Below are 17940 nucleotides of genomic sequence, written 5' to 3' on the forward strand. Positions count from 1 at the left end.
ATAAAGTAGTTAATTGGTACTGTATTATGGTTATTAGTCACTTTTTTTTATTTTATTACTTATTTATTGTGGTTTAAAGAAAGAAATCACCATCAAAACTGCTTTTAATTGAATGATCATTCAGGCAGTAGCTAGACAATAAGATCCAAGCTATTTAGTCACAAGTCTCCCACCATCATACAGGAAATAATGGATGACACATAAAATTTTGTTAGAATGAAAGTATTGAAATTATTTTCAAAACTTTCAAAGGGGGGAAATGTTGCAAAAAATCACCAGATTTGATTATAGTAGAAACAGAATGTTAGGATATTGTGTGTTTCAAAACTCATAACCATAAAAGCCTCACTAGGTTGATATGGTTTTGTATTAAGAAACTAATAGAAACTGGATGAAACAATGAAGAATTGAACAGAGGAGTTTCATTTCAATCCTGTAATTCTAGGAACGGTGCTTGTTAGTTATTGCATTTGTTAAGTCTTGAGAAACCAAGGAAACTTGCTATAGAAACCCGTTATGCACCAGTGATGCTGCTTGGAAATCCCCTTACCCTTCCCGTCTTGATTTGAATATCAAGAATTCCAATTGTTGGGCGTTAGTAGAGGTGACCAATGATTACTTTGGGATGTGAATATTGCAGAAGTTACATAATCAAAGAAACCAATCAATGTAAAGGTGAGATTTAATAGCGAATAGAGTATGCATTTTTACGTTAAACAATTCATGTAATAGTGACTTGACAGAAGAAAGTGTATACAAACTGGTGAGTTTTAATGCAGCGGTGGGCACGTGTTTGGCAGTTATCCCGTGTCCCCAGCGCTGCAATAAAGAAGTGCCTGCCCACCTACACTGTGTAGATGAGGTTACAGATTTGTAACAAGCGGAGCTGCCATTTAAGATATTTCTTAAGGTGAGTTTCTCCCACTTGTCGGGAGATCTGGAGAAGCTGCTGCTCTACTTTTTTTTCCTGATGGTGTTCGAAAAATGCCTCTAGTGACAGAGGGAAGTCTTGCCCTCGGAGTTCCCTAGTTCAGCTCTCTCGGCAGACTGCAAGCTGCTTGCCGACGGCGAGTTAAGGGGCAGCGCGTTGCAGCAGTTCAGCCGCTGCCTTGACACAGGACCTCCCAGCACCCAATGGATTTTTTGCCCTTCAAGTCCAGAGCAACCACTGGCAGGAGCGGTTCGCGGCGGTAGCGCTGCAGCAGCGACTGACCCGCGGGCCCCCGGCGGGCCCCCCGCCAGCCCGGGCTAGGCCGGCGCAGTGGTAACGCGCGCCCGGGGCTGCTGGGGACGGGACCCGAGCGCGGTGCGGGGCGCAGCGGGGTGACAGACCCCGTCCCCTTTCCTCCTCTGACCACCCCAACGGCACGGGAGCCCCGACCGACTCGTGGGGGGGGGGCTACCGGGCAGGGCGAGAGGGACACGGCCCCGGAGAGCCTCTGCTCCGGGCCCCGCCGCCGGCGGGAGTGGGCGGTCTCGGCCCGTGCCTCGCACCGGCGGGGGGCCCTGCCCGCACCGGGGCGCCGAGCCCTGCGGGAGGGCGGGGGGAGCCCGCTGCTGTGCCCCGCCCCTCCCCGCCCCAGACCGGACCGGAGGGCTGCTCGGCCCTCGGCAGCCGCTTCTCCAGCCCCCGTACGAGCAGCCGCAGCCCCACACGGGCCGGCCCCGGCTCTCCGGCAGAGCCGCTCGCTGCGCCTTTAACGACGGCGGCTGCGCCGCGGCGGGCGGGTTGCGCGGCGTCTCCCAGCCGCCTCTTTCAGCGCCGCAGGCGAGTGGGCGGTGCGGGCCCTCCGCCGGGAGCAGATGGGGTGGCGGAGCGCGGGGTGCCGGGAGGGCCCCGCGGGCGACTACCTGACGCGGCCGAGCGACGGCTTGGCTGCGAGCGGGGAGCGCTGAGATGGCGAAAGCTCCGCGCCCAGGTGAGTGCCGGGGCCGCCCTGAGGGGAGCGCGGGGCGGCGGGAGGCGAGGCTCCGGCGGCCTCCCGGGCAGTCCCGGCTCCCTGTCCGCCGGCCCGCCGCAACGGTAAATACCAACTTTTGCGAAGGAGACGCAGGTGCGTTCGCCTTCCTCGTCTTTTCCAAGCGGGGTCCGCTCCGCCGTCTGTCCCCACGTCGGCCGGTGCCCGGGGGGTCGCCGTGCGGAGCTACGGGGGCACCGTGGGTGCCCACCCCGGCCGCCGCAGTCCGGCTCCTCCCGCTCTCTGCTCACAGGTCTCTCCCCGCTCTGGAGGAGCTCTGTGGCTGCCGCCTTGTGGAGCCGGTGCTCGCTGCCGCCTGCTCGGGAGAACCAGGCTGGGGCGCAGCAGCCCTGGGCTCCTAATACAGTACAGGTGCGCTTGTTGGGTGGGAGTTGCTCCAAGGAAGAGGCAGATGCTGCCTCTCGTGTGCCTTCACACGTCTTTTCCTCATGCCTCCTCCAGACTCAGCAGTTTGGGGGCCGGTGGGCTGGGGCTGGGGCCAGAGGGCCTGGGGACGCTCAGCAGCAAAGCCCTGGTGCCCCGTGCCTGGTGGCAGCAGCAGCCCTGCAGCAGGTGGCATGTGCTCTGCGTGCGTGAATGACGGGTGCCAGCGAGCAGAACAGGTGAGAAGCCTCTTGCTGTTGCAGAAGTGGTTTTCTTCTAGGTTGCACACAGAGCCCCTTGCTTTTGAAGGTGAAGGAAGGCCTAGCTGTGACTGAAACTTGACTGGTGTTTGGTGCCGGTCCTTGGCAGAGCTTTACAGCAGCATGGTAATATTCAAGCTAAACCCCAAATTTTTTCCCTAATGGTGTTTATTTTTTTAAAATATTCTCCCAAAATAGGTGTGGATTGGTGGTAGCCTGGAGACATAGTGCTCAGAAACATGTGAGCATCGATAATTTCAGAAGATGCAAATATAGTATTGAACTAAATGGATGTTTTCTATCTTTGGAAATGAAGAAGTATTCAAATGGGAAAAAGTCTCACTGGTTTTTCCTTTGGCATTGGTTTGCAGTCCTTTGATAGGAAAATAAGGGAGCGTTGCTTTCTCTTTTGGTGGTACCTGGGTAATGTAGCCTGCAAACATAGCTTGCTTGTTCAAACCCGACTTTGCACAGGATTTTTCAAGTATGGTACTTCTCTTGGATGTGATTCCACTCACTCTGGTAGACAAAATATGACTTTAGATGCCAGCTTCACAATGTTGTCATTACTTCGTATTACAGAGAAAATCAAGAATAGACCATTTATAGAGGAGCTCTGGCAGAACATGCCTGGGTTAAGAGCAGGGGAAATATGCTGCTTTTTTAAACTGAGTTGTCAACGTGAGCTGGAATATGCACAAATATGGAAATGTCGTGGCTGTTTTGCTTGTATGTACCCTGCCTTGCAGCCCCTGCCACTGCTGTAGCCGTATCACAAATACAAAGAAAGACCAATATTCTAGTAGCCGTGAAATCTGCTGCTTGATCACTGCTGAATGACACATGTGCCTATGAAGGGCTTTTAGAGGCGGTCGACTTGACTCGTTTAAGTAGCCAGATCTCACCTAATAGACTCCAGATCTTCAGCGATTGGAGTAGTCCCTGGGCAGAAATACTTGGACATTTGCAGGATTGTAGGGTGCAAAACCATGTAGTGGCAACTGCAGATCACGTCCCTGTGGGGGTGGTGTGGTATCTGCTCTTCTTTTCCTACTTCACTTTTAACAGGCAGCAGTGACTCAAAAATGCCAGATCCGCCTCAGAAAGCCAAAATCTCTGCATTGTGAAAGTAGAGTCTTTGAGATGTGATGCAGGCAGTCCACCTACAGTGATTGCAGGAAAAGGTTAGAGGATATTCATATCTTCTCTGGTTTTGGGGAGTTTGGAGGAGGTGATGATACTGCTGAGAAGGAGGGTGAAGTTAATTTCTATGTGGGGAAGTTAGCATCTGAAGCATCAAGAGATGGCTCTGAGAGATGTACCACATGTACAGGAAAGCTCAATCTAGGATCTGGAGTCTGGACAGCCATGATAAACCTCCTCTCTTTCTTCCTCCATCTCACCAGTAATCCCATAAGGTGCAAGACTGGAAATGTCACTGATGCCTTAAAATAGGGGCTTGAAGGCCTGCATGGCTTAGTTTCTTGATTTGCTTCCTGTTCTCAATAAGCAAATATATGCCTGTCCTTACCATCTGCTGCAGAACTGCCAGTTGAAGGATGTACAGAGTAGGTAGCCAGAGACTTGACGTTGCTGAATTGCTGTGAGATGAAAAACACTGAATGAGGAATGGGAGAGAGTAGCTGGTTGTATTGGGTACTCCTGAGCACAGTGGTGTCTGGGCTGTTCTTTCGGTTAGCTCCTTCACTTGACTTCTTGACAAAGGAATCTACATTTTGTGGGGACTTCAACTATGTCTCTGGCTCTGTCAGCTGTGCTCTTTGCTCTCTGTTTGATTTTTATTTAGGGACTGATGTAGCCACAATGAGAATAAAGGGAGCTCCGGACCCTTTCACCTTTCTAGCCTTACCTGGTGTCTGCTCAATCTTGCTGTCTTCAAGGTGCTGCTTCTCTCAGCTCCCCATCCCAAGCTGCTTTCCTTCCAAACTGACTAATTTAGTCTTCCCTTAATGCTTCCCTTCACCTCTCAATTTTTCCTTTGCACCTGTCAACCCTTTTCCCACCTCTTAAAAATCTTGTCTCAGTACACTGTCAGCTTGGGACTGCTCTCGGAGGGAGTGCTGTAACATCTCTTCCTTGGGCTACAGCTTCCCTGATAAACTTTGTGACTTTGTTCACTCTAAGACACTGCTTACTTTTTTGCCCTTTCAGGATTACCTTTCTTCTCCTTTGCTTCCACTTATATGCTCCTGACTTCTTGCCTTTCATCTTGCTGCCTCTTAACCAGGAACTCCCTCCTAGCACTTGTCCTCAAAGCTCCCACTTCTTTCCCTTTTAATTTGTCCTCTTCTGTCCTCTTCCTGAAGTGCCAGTAATGCTTTTAAGTCTGCAATTCGCAAGACTGTAAGCGTATACAGATTTCAGCAGGGCAGGACTCAGCCTGTAGTTAGGGTGCTGCAGGCTCATGAATGGAAGGTATGGTTTGACGAGCTGGTGGCTCACTGCCAACAGTAAGAGAAATCTTGTGTACTTCCACCTCTTTCCCATGCCAGCTCCCAAGCTTCCTCAGGTCTTCTGAAGTCTAGTTCTGGGAACCAACAGGTGGAAAACTCTTTGTTATCTTAAATTTTTAGAACATTTCTTTTCTGCTGGTTTTACAGTCTTTACAGGCTCAGGTGACTGCCCTGCCAGGTGGGAAGAAGGAAATGGGATCACATCCCGTACAAGCAGCCACCAGTTTGGTTGGCTGGATGCCTCTCCCTGCCTCCGTTGGCCTCCCACTCCTTCATTTGCCTGCCCTCTCTAGCTCCCTGTTTTCCTTCCCCACCCCCTTGGCCTGCTACTCTTTTTTTCTCTTCCTCCCCCTCTCCTCTTTGGGGGTCCCCCTTCCTCAGTCTGGCTCCCCATCTTCCTCCCGCCTTGCACACTCTCTGTCTTGGCCTCCTGTTCCCCTTCCACCTGCCCCGCCAGCCAGCCACCTGCTCCCACTCCGGCCACTCCTGTCCTGTTGGCCTTCTGCAGTGCTCTCCCCCTCGGGCTTTGGCCTCCTGCTGTCTCCCCTCAGCCCACCCCTCCTGCTTCCTCTCACTCTCTCTCTCTCCCATCAGGTTTTCTTTTTTTTTTTTTTTATTTTCCTCCTCTTCTCCTCCACCTGTCTGGCCTCTCACTTTCCCCTCTAAGCGCTGTCCCCCTTGGTCTTCCACTTTTTTCTTCCCTATCCCCCTTGGCCTTTTGTGCTCTCTCTCCCCAACCTCCCACTCACCTCCCACTTTTATTTTTCTCCCTCTGGCCTCTTCCTCTTTCCCTTTGGCTTCATACTTCTGTAAGCCTCCCACTGCTCCCAACCACTTCCACATTTCATTTCAATTTCAACTGGTTTTATTTCAGTTCCAGCCTCTGCTACAGATTCATTGTGTGACTTTAGACTAATTTTGTGTGGTCCTGCTAACAATAACAACATATATGGTCCTTTTCTGGTGATCTGTGCACAGGTGAGGGCTTACTCTGAGTGTACTTTAGTTTTCACCCTGGAATAACTGGAGGGAGGATCAGCATCTCCCTTTGTCTTACCTGAGCTCCTGAGTCTGAGGAGTGCCTCAAGTAGTTAAATTCACATCTTTTTAATGTACATCTTCAGTTTTACGTTTGCCAAAGAAGAAATAAAACATAACTAGAAAATAACAGTGGGTAATTTTGGCCTCCAGTAAGTCTTAACTGCATAGTCACTAGGTAACACCGGGTGGGTAGCTCAGTTAAATCACTTAATGGGTAGGCAGGAAGCATCTGAACCCAGCAGAACAGAAAGAAGTATTATTGTGCAACAGCAGTCAATGGTAACAGCAAAGGTCATTCCTTCTACCCAGCACCTCTTTCCAAATGGAAAAATGATTTGTACTTTTTAAATTTTATTAGGAAACCCTTCCCTGAATTGAAAATGGGCACAGTTCTAAAACAATTTTTGACAAGTAGAAATGTTTTAATCTGTGCAGCAGAGTCTATTTTTTATTATCTTTTTTTATTGAGATTAATTCGGTCTTCAATATTTTGCTACTGAGTTTTCAGTAGCTATGAGAACATTGCGTGCTGTTTTGTGTTTGCTAGCTAGGTTGGTGTGGTAGAAGTATTCAAGAGCACTTTTTTTATGGTTGCCTGTCTGTGGCATGTGCTTACATCTAAGCTTGATTGGCAAATTCTTCTTACCAAGCAAAAGACGTAGCAAACTGCTGGGCGTGCTGCAGAGCTTGAAATCTGTAATATTATGACAGTGACGTGAATTAGTTTTACAGGAGAGCCTGCTGGTGTAGTCACAGCCAATGAAAACTGCTGTTCTTATCCCAGGCTGCTTGAACGCATCTTGCTGGAAGGTCTGGTACAAGCCCACCTGAGCCGGGATGGTCTGTTGGACCAGCCTGGTACACGAGTGGCACTGCCAGTGCACCTGAGGGGCTGGTACGATTGGCATTCAGATCAGTCTGCTTTCCTTTCCATCCGTCCTGTTTGTCTGACAAGGTGACCATTGACCCCTGTGTCATTAAGGAGAAGAGGGCCTTTAGGGGATGCTGGAGTGATTCTTAAACTGATGCTTCTGGACTGTGCCTACTGTTCTGCTACTCTACCCTCTCACAAATAAGCTTCAGGTATAAATTCATTGCTATTTCATTCCAAAAGTGTTTGTGCTCATCCTGCTGGTGTAATTCTGCTGTAAACAGTGACGACTCGAGTCATGGTTTTCTTTTTCAGCCACAGTCACTGTTTGTAAAAGCTAACTCAAGCTGAGGAGAAGGCAGAACCTGCGAAGAAAGGTAACACGTCTGTGGTTTCACAGCAGGGATAGGCTTACTTCCTGGTGCATTTGTAAAATGACTTTTCAACTCATTAGATCCAATGGCAGATCCCTGTATCTTGGTAGTGTTCTGTCCACTGGAGGACATAATTTCCACAGAAAAACCTTCCTTCCATTTTCCAGAAGGTATTACTGTGCTTTGCACACATTTCATCACCACATGTATTGCACCTGAAGAACTGCAGCCTACTGTGTGCGGTATTGGTTTATTCTAAGTCAGAGGTAATGCCAGTTCCTGGAATGGAACAAGTAGATGCCTTTTGTTTCTCTTGACTTGATAGGCATTTTAAATATGATCTTTGCATAACAACTAATATTGAAACAGCATTTTTGGTACTGGGAGCAGAGTGTGTGGAATTATTGAGTGACGGTGAGCTGTTCTGTCTTAGTATGCTTGGGACTTACAGGATGAGTGGGTTTTGAGCACGGGCCTTTTAACTTAACCATTCTCCTATATCATTTTAAAATCAGAAATCAGCAGCATTAACTATTCAATTTTCAGAGGAAGACCTTTGTTTCTTTTAAAGTGCTTTTCAGAGCCTCTTTAGGCCTTATTTCACTTCATGTCTGTGTTTCTGCTTCCATTTCCTTAGTTCTGAGAATGTTGGCTACAAACCAGTTGGGTCACCCTAATTCCTCTTGTTTTTTTTCTTTCTCTCTTCTAGAAACACCCTCAGATCACATGGCATGAAGTGCACTCATGCACTGCTTAATTGTTATAACACTGCCAGTTTGCCATGTTTCTTAAAAGAAATAAATAAAAATTGCCTTTGGAAAGAATTTGGGTTTGTGCCTCCTGACCAGGGGGAAACCAGACCTGATCCTTCTCATATATACATTCTTCAACTACTGTTGATTTCAGCAGGATAATTTGCTCATGGTACTATGAGAAAATGAGCTCTGCTGGTGTTTGTGGGTGAAAGTGGAACTGGCCTTTCCCGTGGGTGTCCTGCTTCTTAGGTCTATTTGTGGAACGTATCAGAGGTTGCACGATCATAGTGGGTCTTTTCTGTGGATGGATAGCATTAGAAGTGCTGATGCACAAGTGGGAGCTGTTTCTTCTGCAGGTTGCTGGAACTATGTTCAGTCACTAAACATAAAGGATGATATTTGCCTCACACCTAAATTTGGATGACAGGTAGAGAGTCTCTTGTCCTCAAACAGAAGTACGAGCGTCGCATAATAGGACGTGGAACTATTTCTGTAGCAATTCTTAGTCAAGTAAGATCCTGGATTTTCCTGGGAAGAGGATTTTTTTTTTTCTGTAAATGAGGGTCAGAGCAGCTGAGCATTCTTCAGGGATGCGCTTAGGCACTCATTCATGCGTGGGGTCGGTTGGCTATTTTAATGCCTATCACAAGAGGATGCAACTAATTGTATCTGCTGCACTCGCCCCTATGGAAGCTACTGCTTTACAGGAGATAGGTGTCAGTTGTGATCCTCATATATACATCTTAGTGCTAAGGAAATCAGTCTCTAATGTGGGTAAATTGGCTAATAAGCATATTATAAACCCAAAAATCTTACTTTAACTGATTCTTTTTCAACAACATTCGGAAGCAACTTTGCTTTTAATTAGAAATTTATATAATGAGAGCTACTGTGAGGTTGGGGTGTATGATGAATCATAAACCCAGATCTGATATATCCATGAGGTGGAAAACTGTTTTCTGTAGGTCCTGCAAGAGTTGTCTTCATGCAGATATGTGATAGCATCAGCCACAGAAAAATTAAAATGTGAAGTGATTTAGTGCAGGGTGAGTTGAGAGGGCTTTTTGAAGTTGCATTTTTACTCATGCATCACATCAGTTCATCTCATGTCACCAGATCACAGATGCAGCGAAGTACCAATGGAATTCCAGCTGTTCTTTGTTGAAGAAAAAAAGTGAGACTTTTTTACAGAAGAAAATTACTGATTGTAATCGTAATTACAAGTAATTAAAATTAACACTAGCCTAACTAGAGGATTAATCATCTGTGCATGGTGCGGCAAGATGGCTCTGCTTTTGTCTTCTCCCCTGCTTTTAATGTGGCTGTGCACTCAGGGCAGGCCCTCTGGCAGCTCCCTCTGTAACAGGCGGGTGAAGCAACCTGCCGTACGATGCAAAATAAATCAGTTTAGATAGGAAACCTGGCCTCTGCTTCTCCTAGAAGATGAGCACCTGTGCATTTCTGTGAACTCTCCTTGTGCCACTAGGAAGTGTTCCTCTTGTATCCTACTGTCAGTCTGTTTTGTTGCCCCAACAGTCCATGGGAACTACTGCGTGTGCTTCTACGTCAACTATTGTGACTGGTGAATTAGCGATGTAGTGGGTTTCTGTTAAAGGCATTGCGTTTTTACATGGTTTCCACTTCTATCCTCAGAAACTGTGATACTGAACAACTGAAATGAAATGTAAATTGCTACTGTGCTTGCAAAAATTGCTGAAATCTGGCTGCTAAGAATCAGTCAACAAAACTGATGAAGAGAAAGTTCGCTGACATTGAAACATCAAGTGTCATTACGGAGGAGTTAGCCTGTATTTTGAAGTAGTGCTGGTCTTTTCGTTCTCTGAAAAAAAATAATGAAATAAAATATGCAGCAGTTGACACAGTAAATCAAATCAGTGAATCCAGGCAGTGCCGGTGTCTAATGCAATCAAGAAACATTAATAGAGTCCTGTTAAGGTGGCTGATGCTAATCTGTTGGCAGAGAAGGAAGCAGACTCAATAAGGCTAATGTATTAGGGCGATGCAATGCAGTCCAGCCAGCATATAGAAGTAGATGTGAAGAACTGCTGCAGTGAGCTTACACAGACTTGTGCTGCTGACTGTGGCTATGCCTAAACTGCTTCTAAATCTAGATGCTTTCCTAGTGCAATACAGTAAAACTGATGCTCCTGAGGGCTTTTCTCGTAGCCAGAATTTATGCCTGGAGATTCGTGACACTTCTCTCTGCCCTCCCTTCACATTTTGCATCAAAAATCCAAGGTCACTGGAAGCATGAGTTTTCTTTGTGGGGCCAGTACTTTTACTGATTTCCAGCCAGGCTAGCAGCAGTTCTTCTCCAGGGAACTGCTGTTTCCTTCGGAGTACTTGTGAAGTCTTTACAATTTTATATTTATATAGCATTCTCCCTTCCTTCCTTCCCAGCAAAATCTTGTGGCTAAAATGGAAAGCTGGCAAAAAAACCAGCAATCCCTGCAAGTCCTTTTAGGCTTTTCTTCAGCCAGAAGTTCCTTCAACTTTACGTTATTCATCAGGAGATACTTAATCCAGATTAAGTAACACTAGCATGGTGTTGGTTAGGGACGTGCTCGTGGTCTTTTGAATTTAAGTTGAAAGTGTTAGTGCAACCACTGCCTTTTTTTTTTCCCCCTCGTGGGAGGTGCATTTCTGTGTACTTCCATTTTCCATGGGCAGCACGCTGTGCTTTAGGTGAACACCTTAAAGCTGGCATGTCAGCGTTGGCTCTGTGGCTGAGGGAAATAGCAGTTTCCACTTTTGGACAAGCCTTTACTTCCATGTGTAAAACATTCCTGAAAGCCACTGCTTCCAACACTGGGGAAGTACAAACCTGGGAAATGAACAGCTTTCCATGTTGTACTGCGGCTTTTAATAAATAAATTACATCGTGAAATATAAATTACAGAATGAAACATAAATAGTGAAATTCAGAAGTGAATAGATTTGAAGAGAAGGCTTGAATATCTTGATGCCTCCAGAATGGGAATGATTAGATAAAGCAAATGACCTGAAACACCTTAGAGCTGTTTTATCCGTGGGTCACGCATCTCGCAGCACTGCAGTGCTGGCACTGGAATTCAGTACTGCTAGGTTTATCTCTTCCCATGTTGAAGTGTTTTTAGACTTCTAAAACTTTCTTCTTTTTTTAATCCGTACTGTGTGCTTTCACAAAAGCCTCTGTAGGCAGATGTCAAGACTTCCATGCCGTTGCTGTGCAGATGATACGGTTCCCTCAAGACTTGGGAGCTTGATAGTGTGTGACCAACAGGATGTGGATTAGCTCTCTGTAGTCCCCCGCTACCAAAACCTTGCCACGTAAACCCAATACAACTTCACAGCTGTCTCTGGTGTAAATGTAGATAAACTCTTTGACCTTGGTCTTGAAATCAGAGCTTAGACAGTTGACATAAAGGGCAGGAGTACTGAGAGCAGTTACTACCATCACCAGAGTAGGAAAAACTTACAGAGAACAGCTTTTGATTCTGGTAAACGCTGCATAACTCGGGCATCTTCTGCATCCCGTTAAGTTGCTGCCAACGAGATTTGGCTGAGCTGCAGGACAGAGCAGGACTCTGCTGATGATCGGAGTAAGCAAGTAGTGACCTTTGTTAGGACTTCAGGGTGCTTAAGTGCTTAGGCATCTTTTTAAGGGCTTTGATTAGGGACTGAGGTACAGTTTTTCACTTGTCTATATTTGGGGCTTGTACAGATTATGTGAAAACCTGCATGTGCTCATTGCTGCATTATGTTGCTGTGCTTCAAGATTCACATTTTTCCTGGCTGGAGGGGTTTATTTTAAGGTTATTACTGAGAAACAGGACTGTTTCGTAGAAACATTTTAAAATTGCCATGCTCGAAGTCAGCTGTTCTCTGCCTTTCCCTGCCTTGAAAAACCAAAACAACCTCTTAGCCTAAAAATGAACAAATTAGAAGATATTCTCCCCTACTGCAAAAGAGTAAAGAAAATTAAAAACCAAGAGAAAACAAAAGAACTTGGGGGTCAGGAGGAGAGCAAAACCAAAGCAAATTGGATAGATTGTGGTAAGAAATGTACAGGAAAGAACAGCTATTAATATGAGCAGATGATGCACAGGCATCATGCATAGCTGCTTATTGATAGGTATGGATCAATTTTAAGCCAAGGCAATGAATTTATGCAGTTATCAGTGAGCTTTTCTGAGTGCATTGTGGCTGTCGGGTGTGCATTGACTTATCCGAATCCACTTTGCTTGCACCTTGAGTTCTTGGCTGTCTTTGTTACTCAAAATTTTCCAGTAATTTTTTGCAGAGAAGAAAGAAAACCATAACAAAACCAGCAAACTCTTGGTTTCACTCCTTTTTGTCTTTATTACACCTTGTGTGCTGGCTGGCTGCTTCCAAAGTACATCACAAACATATTGGGCAAATGTCTTTTACGGAACTGTTCTTCAGTGGGAATGAAATTCTTTAAGGTTTGTTTTCCTTCCCTTAGATGTAGGAATATGGGCTCCCTGTCAAAGAACTGGTAAGTTTCAAAGTTCATTTGCTTCTGTTCCCTCCCCAGAGCCTGTTTGCTGAACAGCTGAATGAGTGGAGAAACAAGAGAGTTAAGTAGTTGCAGTAACACAGTAGGCTCAGTGTGTTTTGAGTGTGCACAACTATGTCTAGAGGGCTGCTGTTTTCATCCGAGTCAGATTTTGTCTTTCCAAGTTCCAATCCTGCTTTTGATACCTGTGCGATGGTAACCTGAACTGAGGGAAGCTAAGGAGAGCCTTCCAGCTCAGATTTTATGGTCTTATCAATATAACTTAGACCTAATTACTAAGAAAGGTCAAGAGCTTAAGCTTCTCTAATGTGGATATGAAAATGTGAGCTAAACCCAAACCCTGTCCCAAGAGCCCTGGTAATAGTCAGTATAATGAACCAGAGGGCATATACAGGTGGAAAGCGTTGTCATATGTGAATGGATATCTGCCTGTCTAGAGATACAGAAATAGATTTGTCACTTGAATTACTCTGCATAAGCACACTTTTTATAGAGCAGAAGCTGGCAGGATGCTTGTGTTACCAAGAATGAGAACATTAAGCTGCTCAAAAAAAAAAAAAAAGCTTTCAGAGTGCAGATAGATCTTTATACTCATTTCATGACACTTGGTGCAGTGAGGCCATCTCTCTGTATGAGAACTAGGCCCTTGGTGTTACAGTAAAGCTGGGGTTGCCCCATACTTTGTGCTTTTCTGCATGTTTTGAAACATGGAAAGCAGTTTTATTTTCTGGAGAATAGCCTGGCTTAAACCGCTGATAGCATTACAGGAAAAAGAAAAATTATTCCCTGGAACATCTTCCCTTTCAATTTCTTGATGCTCATGCTTTTGTTTTCCTGCTGTTCCAAGGTAATTCTTTTCCATTTTATGGAGACAGCATTTTTATAAACATTGTGTTAGAACCTGTACTGCCGAATGACTGTGAATGTGATGAGGGTTTTTTGTTTTTGTTTTCTACTTCTTTTTTTTAATTGCCCCTCTGATGAGTAAGAAACAAGAGTTCAAAGTATTTTATTTTCCTTTGGTGCTTTTTCAAGCCTAAGGTGATGACTTTGGAAACTTCTCTCAGCATGACTCACTAAAAGGAAGGCCTTTTGCCTCTTCAGGCACGTGCATGATACTTGACATGCCTTGACAGTAGAAGGGCATGAAGATGAGTTTTGTCTCTGAGACAGGAGAATGAGAATTAATAAGATCTTTTCCAAGAGGTGTCTAATGGGACCAGCTTGTACAGTTGGCTCTTCCCAGAAGGTTATGAGGTTTTTAGCTTGCTTCTTGGCTTTCTTGACCTGCACTGCAGAGAATGTCTGTTAGTGCAGCTTTGCTGTGTTTTCTACCTTGTATATCATTAAGGCAAAGGCCAGCTTGACTCAAATCAGTTTTGGAAATGGCATGTCAAAGGAGTTAATGTTGCCCAAGCATCCTTATGCCATACTGTTCTGTGCTTGCTGCTAGGGTACAGAAGGTTTCTCAGGCCAGCAGGACTGCTCTGAGGATTGCAGGCTTGTTTTGTGACAGTCGGTGGCAAGCTTGCTGTTGCCCAGCTGTCTGTAGTCAGCTTCTCTAGCTCTTCTGCATGTTGCCCCTTCTGCTTACAGTTGGTGCACTTCCTTGGCTAATTCCTTTCCTCTTCTGCTGAGGTTGTGGCATCACAGCTCCTCAAAGAGTGAATTCCATTATAATGAACAGCCTGCAGGTGACATGTCTTTGTGAACATCAAAAAAGCAGCTTTATCATCTCCAGCTCACATGTATGACCTTGATGCCAGGTGGGGTCAGCAGGGCACCATATTTTGCTGACCTCAGTGAGTTATCAGGGCTTCCTTGTGATGTACCCTCTCAACTCTTCCAAGCTAAACCAGGAATGGGAATCCAGTAATGCTGTGGCTGTGGTAGCAGTCATTCTGCACAAGACTAGGTAATTATTTTTTTTCTCCAACGTTGACAGGATCCAGGCAAGCCTTGGGGCTACTGGACTCAGCTCTGTAAGAAACCCTTCAGTCAGAACTTCAAGTGAATGAGACAGGTAAAGGACAGGAGAAAGAGAAAATACAGTCAATGTCATCCAGCAAATCAATGGCAATTATGAGATTGGAGTGAAGTCCAATCCTGTAGCCAGGAAAGGATGTTCTTTAATGGCCTTTTTACTCCTATGTCTTTGAAGTAGACCTGATAGCCTTGGTACGTTGTCCTTAGGAAGAGGCCTTATGAAGTATGAATTCCCTGCAGACTGATAACCTGGATATTTCAGGATGAAGCAATGAATTTTGAACAGTTGGAGGGAGTAAATGATAGAAACTGAGTCTTAACGTACATAGAGCTGGAAAAAAAATGTTAGCATATAACTTCCTTTCTAATACAAATGCACTATTAGCGTTCTGTTTTCATTACAAGTAACAATTTTACTGCAGCTATATTCCAGATTTAAAAAAGAAATTAGCCAAGGACTTTGTTAGTAAATTGCAGTACTTCTTTTTTTTTTTTTTTTTATCATAAGGGTGATACTGGTGTACTCTGCAGAGGTTGCAAAGGAGGTTGGGATCCAATTCTGATAGGTCTGGGCACCCACTGGACAGTGTTGGCTCTTCGGGGAAAGAGACCAGTAAAAATAGATGACAGAGTGAAGACGTGATCAAGTCTTCTCCTTGTCTCATTGCTAAGGACTGCGGAGAGAGATAGACAACAAACATAGCACTTCTGAAAACTGGTCAGTCGTGGACGTCATGGATTTGTGTGTTGTCACCCTGCAGCATAGCATCTGTTTGGGTCAGGTGGGGTACACCATCACATTTCCATCAAACCAGCTGAAGCACATGACACAGTGCTTATGCTAGCTTTATGTTTCTGCTCTGACTGTAGGCAGAGAATGCCTGATAAGTCATGAAGCTGTCTGGTACCAAAGTTAATCCTCCAGAATGTTTTTGACAGATGGGAACTTGTATTATGAGGTTACACTACACCAGAGTCACGTGGCTGTAGCACCTTTGTTTCAATTTGGGGAAACCAGGTTACAGGCTTGAGCTGCAGTCTGACTCTGATCAGCTGTGGGTCATCACTAGCTACTGTTGAAGAAATCCTGCTGCAGGTGACTTGCCCCGCTGAGTTTATAGCAGAGGCCATGAGCAAACATGAGACTTTCTCTCTTCTTCATCTGTATTCAAACCACCTATAGACTTGTCCTTTTTCTCTTGCATTTATCTTTCAAGTTGGTGGCTCTGTGCTGAGTGCTGCAGTGATTTGTTGTGTAACAGGGTCACTTAAGTACCCTGTGCATCCATTCCTTCCTCTTTGTGCTTCATCTCCTGCTTGCCAGAGACGCAGTGGGTTTGCACAAGGCTGTGATCTGCCTGGGGCGGGGGGGGAGACAGACATACATTTTGTTTCTAAGCTAGTCAGTCAGAAGAACATAAAAGTGGCTCCACAGAAGGACTGATGGGACTTTTTTGGTCTTGTACTTGGAGATACGGAGAACTGCATCTGTGGCTGTCAGTGGGAGCTGCTGGCTAAGTTTCCCATGCAATGGGCAGAACACATGACTCCAGTTGTTCTCTGCTGTATTTAAGCATTTAGGATGGCATTTGGGGATGCAGCATTGATCGTGGTGCCTCTTTGTGCCTGTGACTTTCCAGACAATGCACTAGCGGTGCAGTTAGCAGCCTGCATAGAGCTATTGGCATCCTCTTTGCTCTGCCTCCATGTACAACATACCAGGTTTGAAGGATATCTGGGCAAGTTCTGTGTCTTAACAGACCTGCATGTCACGTGCTATGTCAGCTGTCTGAAAGCCAGCAGGTGCCACCAGGAACTGGACAGGGTCCCGGTATATTTTTTGTTAGCATATTCAAAGAGGAAGTAAAAATGAAGAATGGAAATAGATGCAATGAATGTTAATGCTTCAATTAGCTTCAGCTTTGAGCTGCCATCCTTTTTTCAATTCATTGTCATACCATTGGTTTTGAAATGGATTTGCTCCTCCGTGGATTCTTGCACAATCTCTCTTAATTCCTTTAACTCACTTCAGGAAGGGTGTCTGCTTTTCTTCCCTGCCTTCCACCACCGTCCTTAGCTACAAAGATCTTCTCGGGTCATACATGAGACTTTTTCTTTACGTATGAACAAAGTTTTTACTGTAGATTGTTGCTCTTCCAACTATTCTTTTTGTTGTTGCTGGGCAGCACACCCTTTCGTTCAGGAGTCCAAGGATCCCTTTGACATACATGCGTCCTTAAATCTGTAACAGGGTTATGGATGTTTAATTCTTCTCCCCAGAAAAGAAAGTCATGTTTTTACCTTGCAGGTTTTTGCTCTGGTTGCTTTGTGTACAGTGGGCTTCAGCCTCTGGTGACCTTTTCTAGAAATGACTGAACCAGTCCCTTTCTGTGGTGGGGCAGAGTGTTGCAGAACTGCCCGTAAATGAGGTACTCACAACGTGCAGAAGCTTGGCCTGCTCAGAAATGCAGTCGGTGTAGTTGCGGCAATAGGAGCTTATTGGCATTCTCTTCTACGTGTTCCCTCCGATCATTGTGTGCTATGTGTCATCGCAGGGAGTATTTTTATCTTTGAAGTTGGAGGGATTACACCACAACCCCATTTACCTGCGCACTTGTGCGTGTGCATACATGTGCTTAAATGTTCTCCCTCCCCACCTCTGCCAACTTTCTGGGTACCAATCTGATTTAAGATATATTTGCTCTACAGACAAAAGCAGAACAAAAAGCTGCTGCTAGGAGGGGAAAAAAAAAAAGGAGATGGATCGATTATTTTAATTGCTTCCTGTATTGTGACCTACATGGTAAAATTTGATTGGCAGTAAATAAATGAAAATGTTACGTGGAGGGGCTTTGCAGCTTTTATGTCTTCACCTGATTGGAAAAAGTTAATGTGTGCTCATCTAGTTCCCCCCCACCCTTCGTGAGATGTAATTATGATTTACTGTACTAGTACTACTTCTGTTTCCATGGAATATCTGTCTAGCCTTATGCAGTGAACATAAACCTGCCATGAAGATATGGTTGGTTTATTTTTGGTTTTGGTTTTTGGTTTTTTGTTGGTTTTTTTTTTTTTTTAAGTTTCTGGAGTGCTTCAGATACGTGTTTAATATTGGTTAATGATTATGTTATTCCACATCAGTTTTCCTTTGTGCAAGTTTTAAGGAGACCCAGATTCTTGCTGGTCTGGTTTGCAGGAAAGCAAGCTTGTCCTGTTGCACGCTAAGATGATGAGTAACAGGACATGAAGTAGAATTATATGGAATCACTGCATATATTCTGAGGCTATCCACAGATT

General features: G+C 45.2%; 1 protein-coding gene across 3 annotated transcripts in view; it reads left to right on the top strand.

Moving 5' to 3' along the window:
- The first annotated feature begins 1546 nt into the window (after positions 1-1546).
- PITPNM3 (PITPNM family member 3) overlaps positions 1547-17940 on the top strand; it is a 143062-nt gene continuing 126668 nt past the window's right edge. The window contains exon 1 of one of the 3 annotated variants that reach the window (XM_064468278.1): positions 1547-1919. In XM_064468278.1, the coding sequence (XP_064324348.1) occupies positions 1898-1919 (22 nt within the window). In that variant the 5' untranslated portion in view covers positions 1547-1897. The remainder of the gene's footprint in view (positions 1920-17940) is intronic. The other 2 variants (XM_064468276.1, XM_064468277.1) reach the window with 2 other exon arrangements.

The sequence above is a fragment of the Phalacrocorax carbo genome, chromosome 17 (assembly GCF_963921805.1).
Source record: "Phalacrocorax carbo chromosome 17, bPhaCar2.1, whole genome shotgun sequence".
NCBI lineage: Eukaryota > Metazoa > Chordata > Aves > Suliformes > Phalacrocoracidae > Phalacrocorax > Phalacrocorax carbo.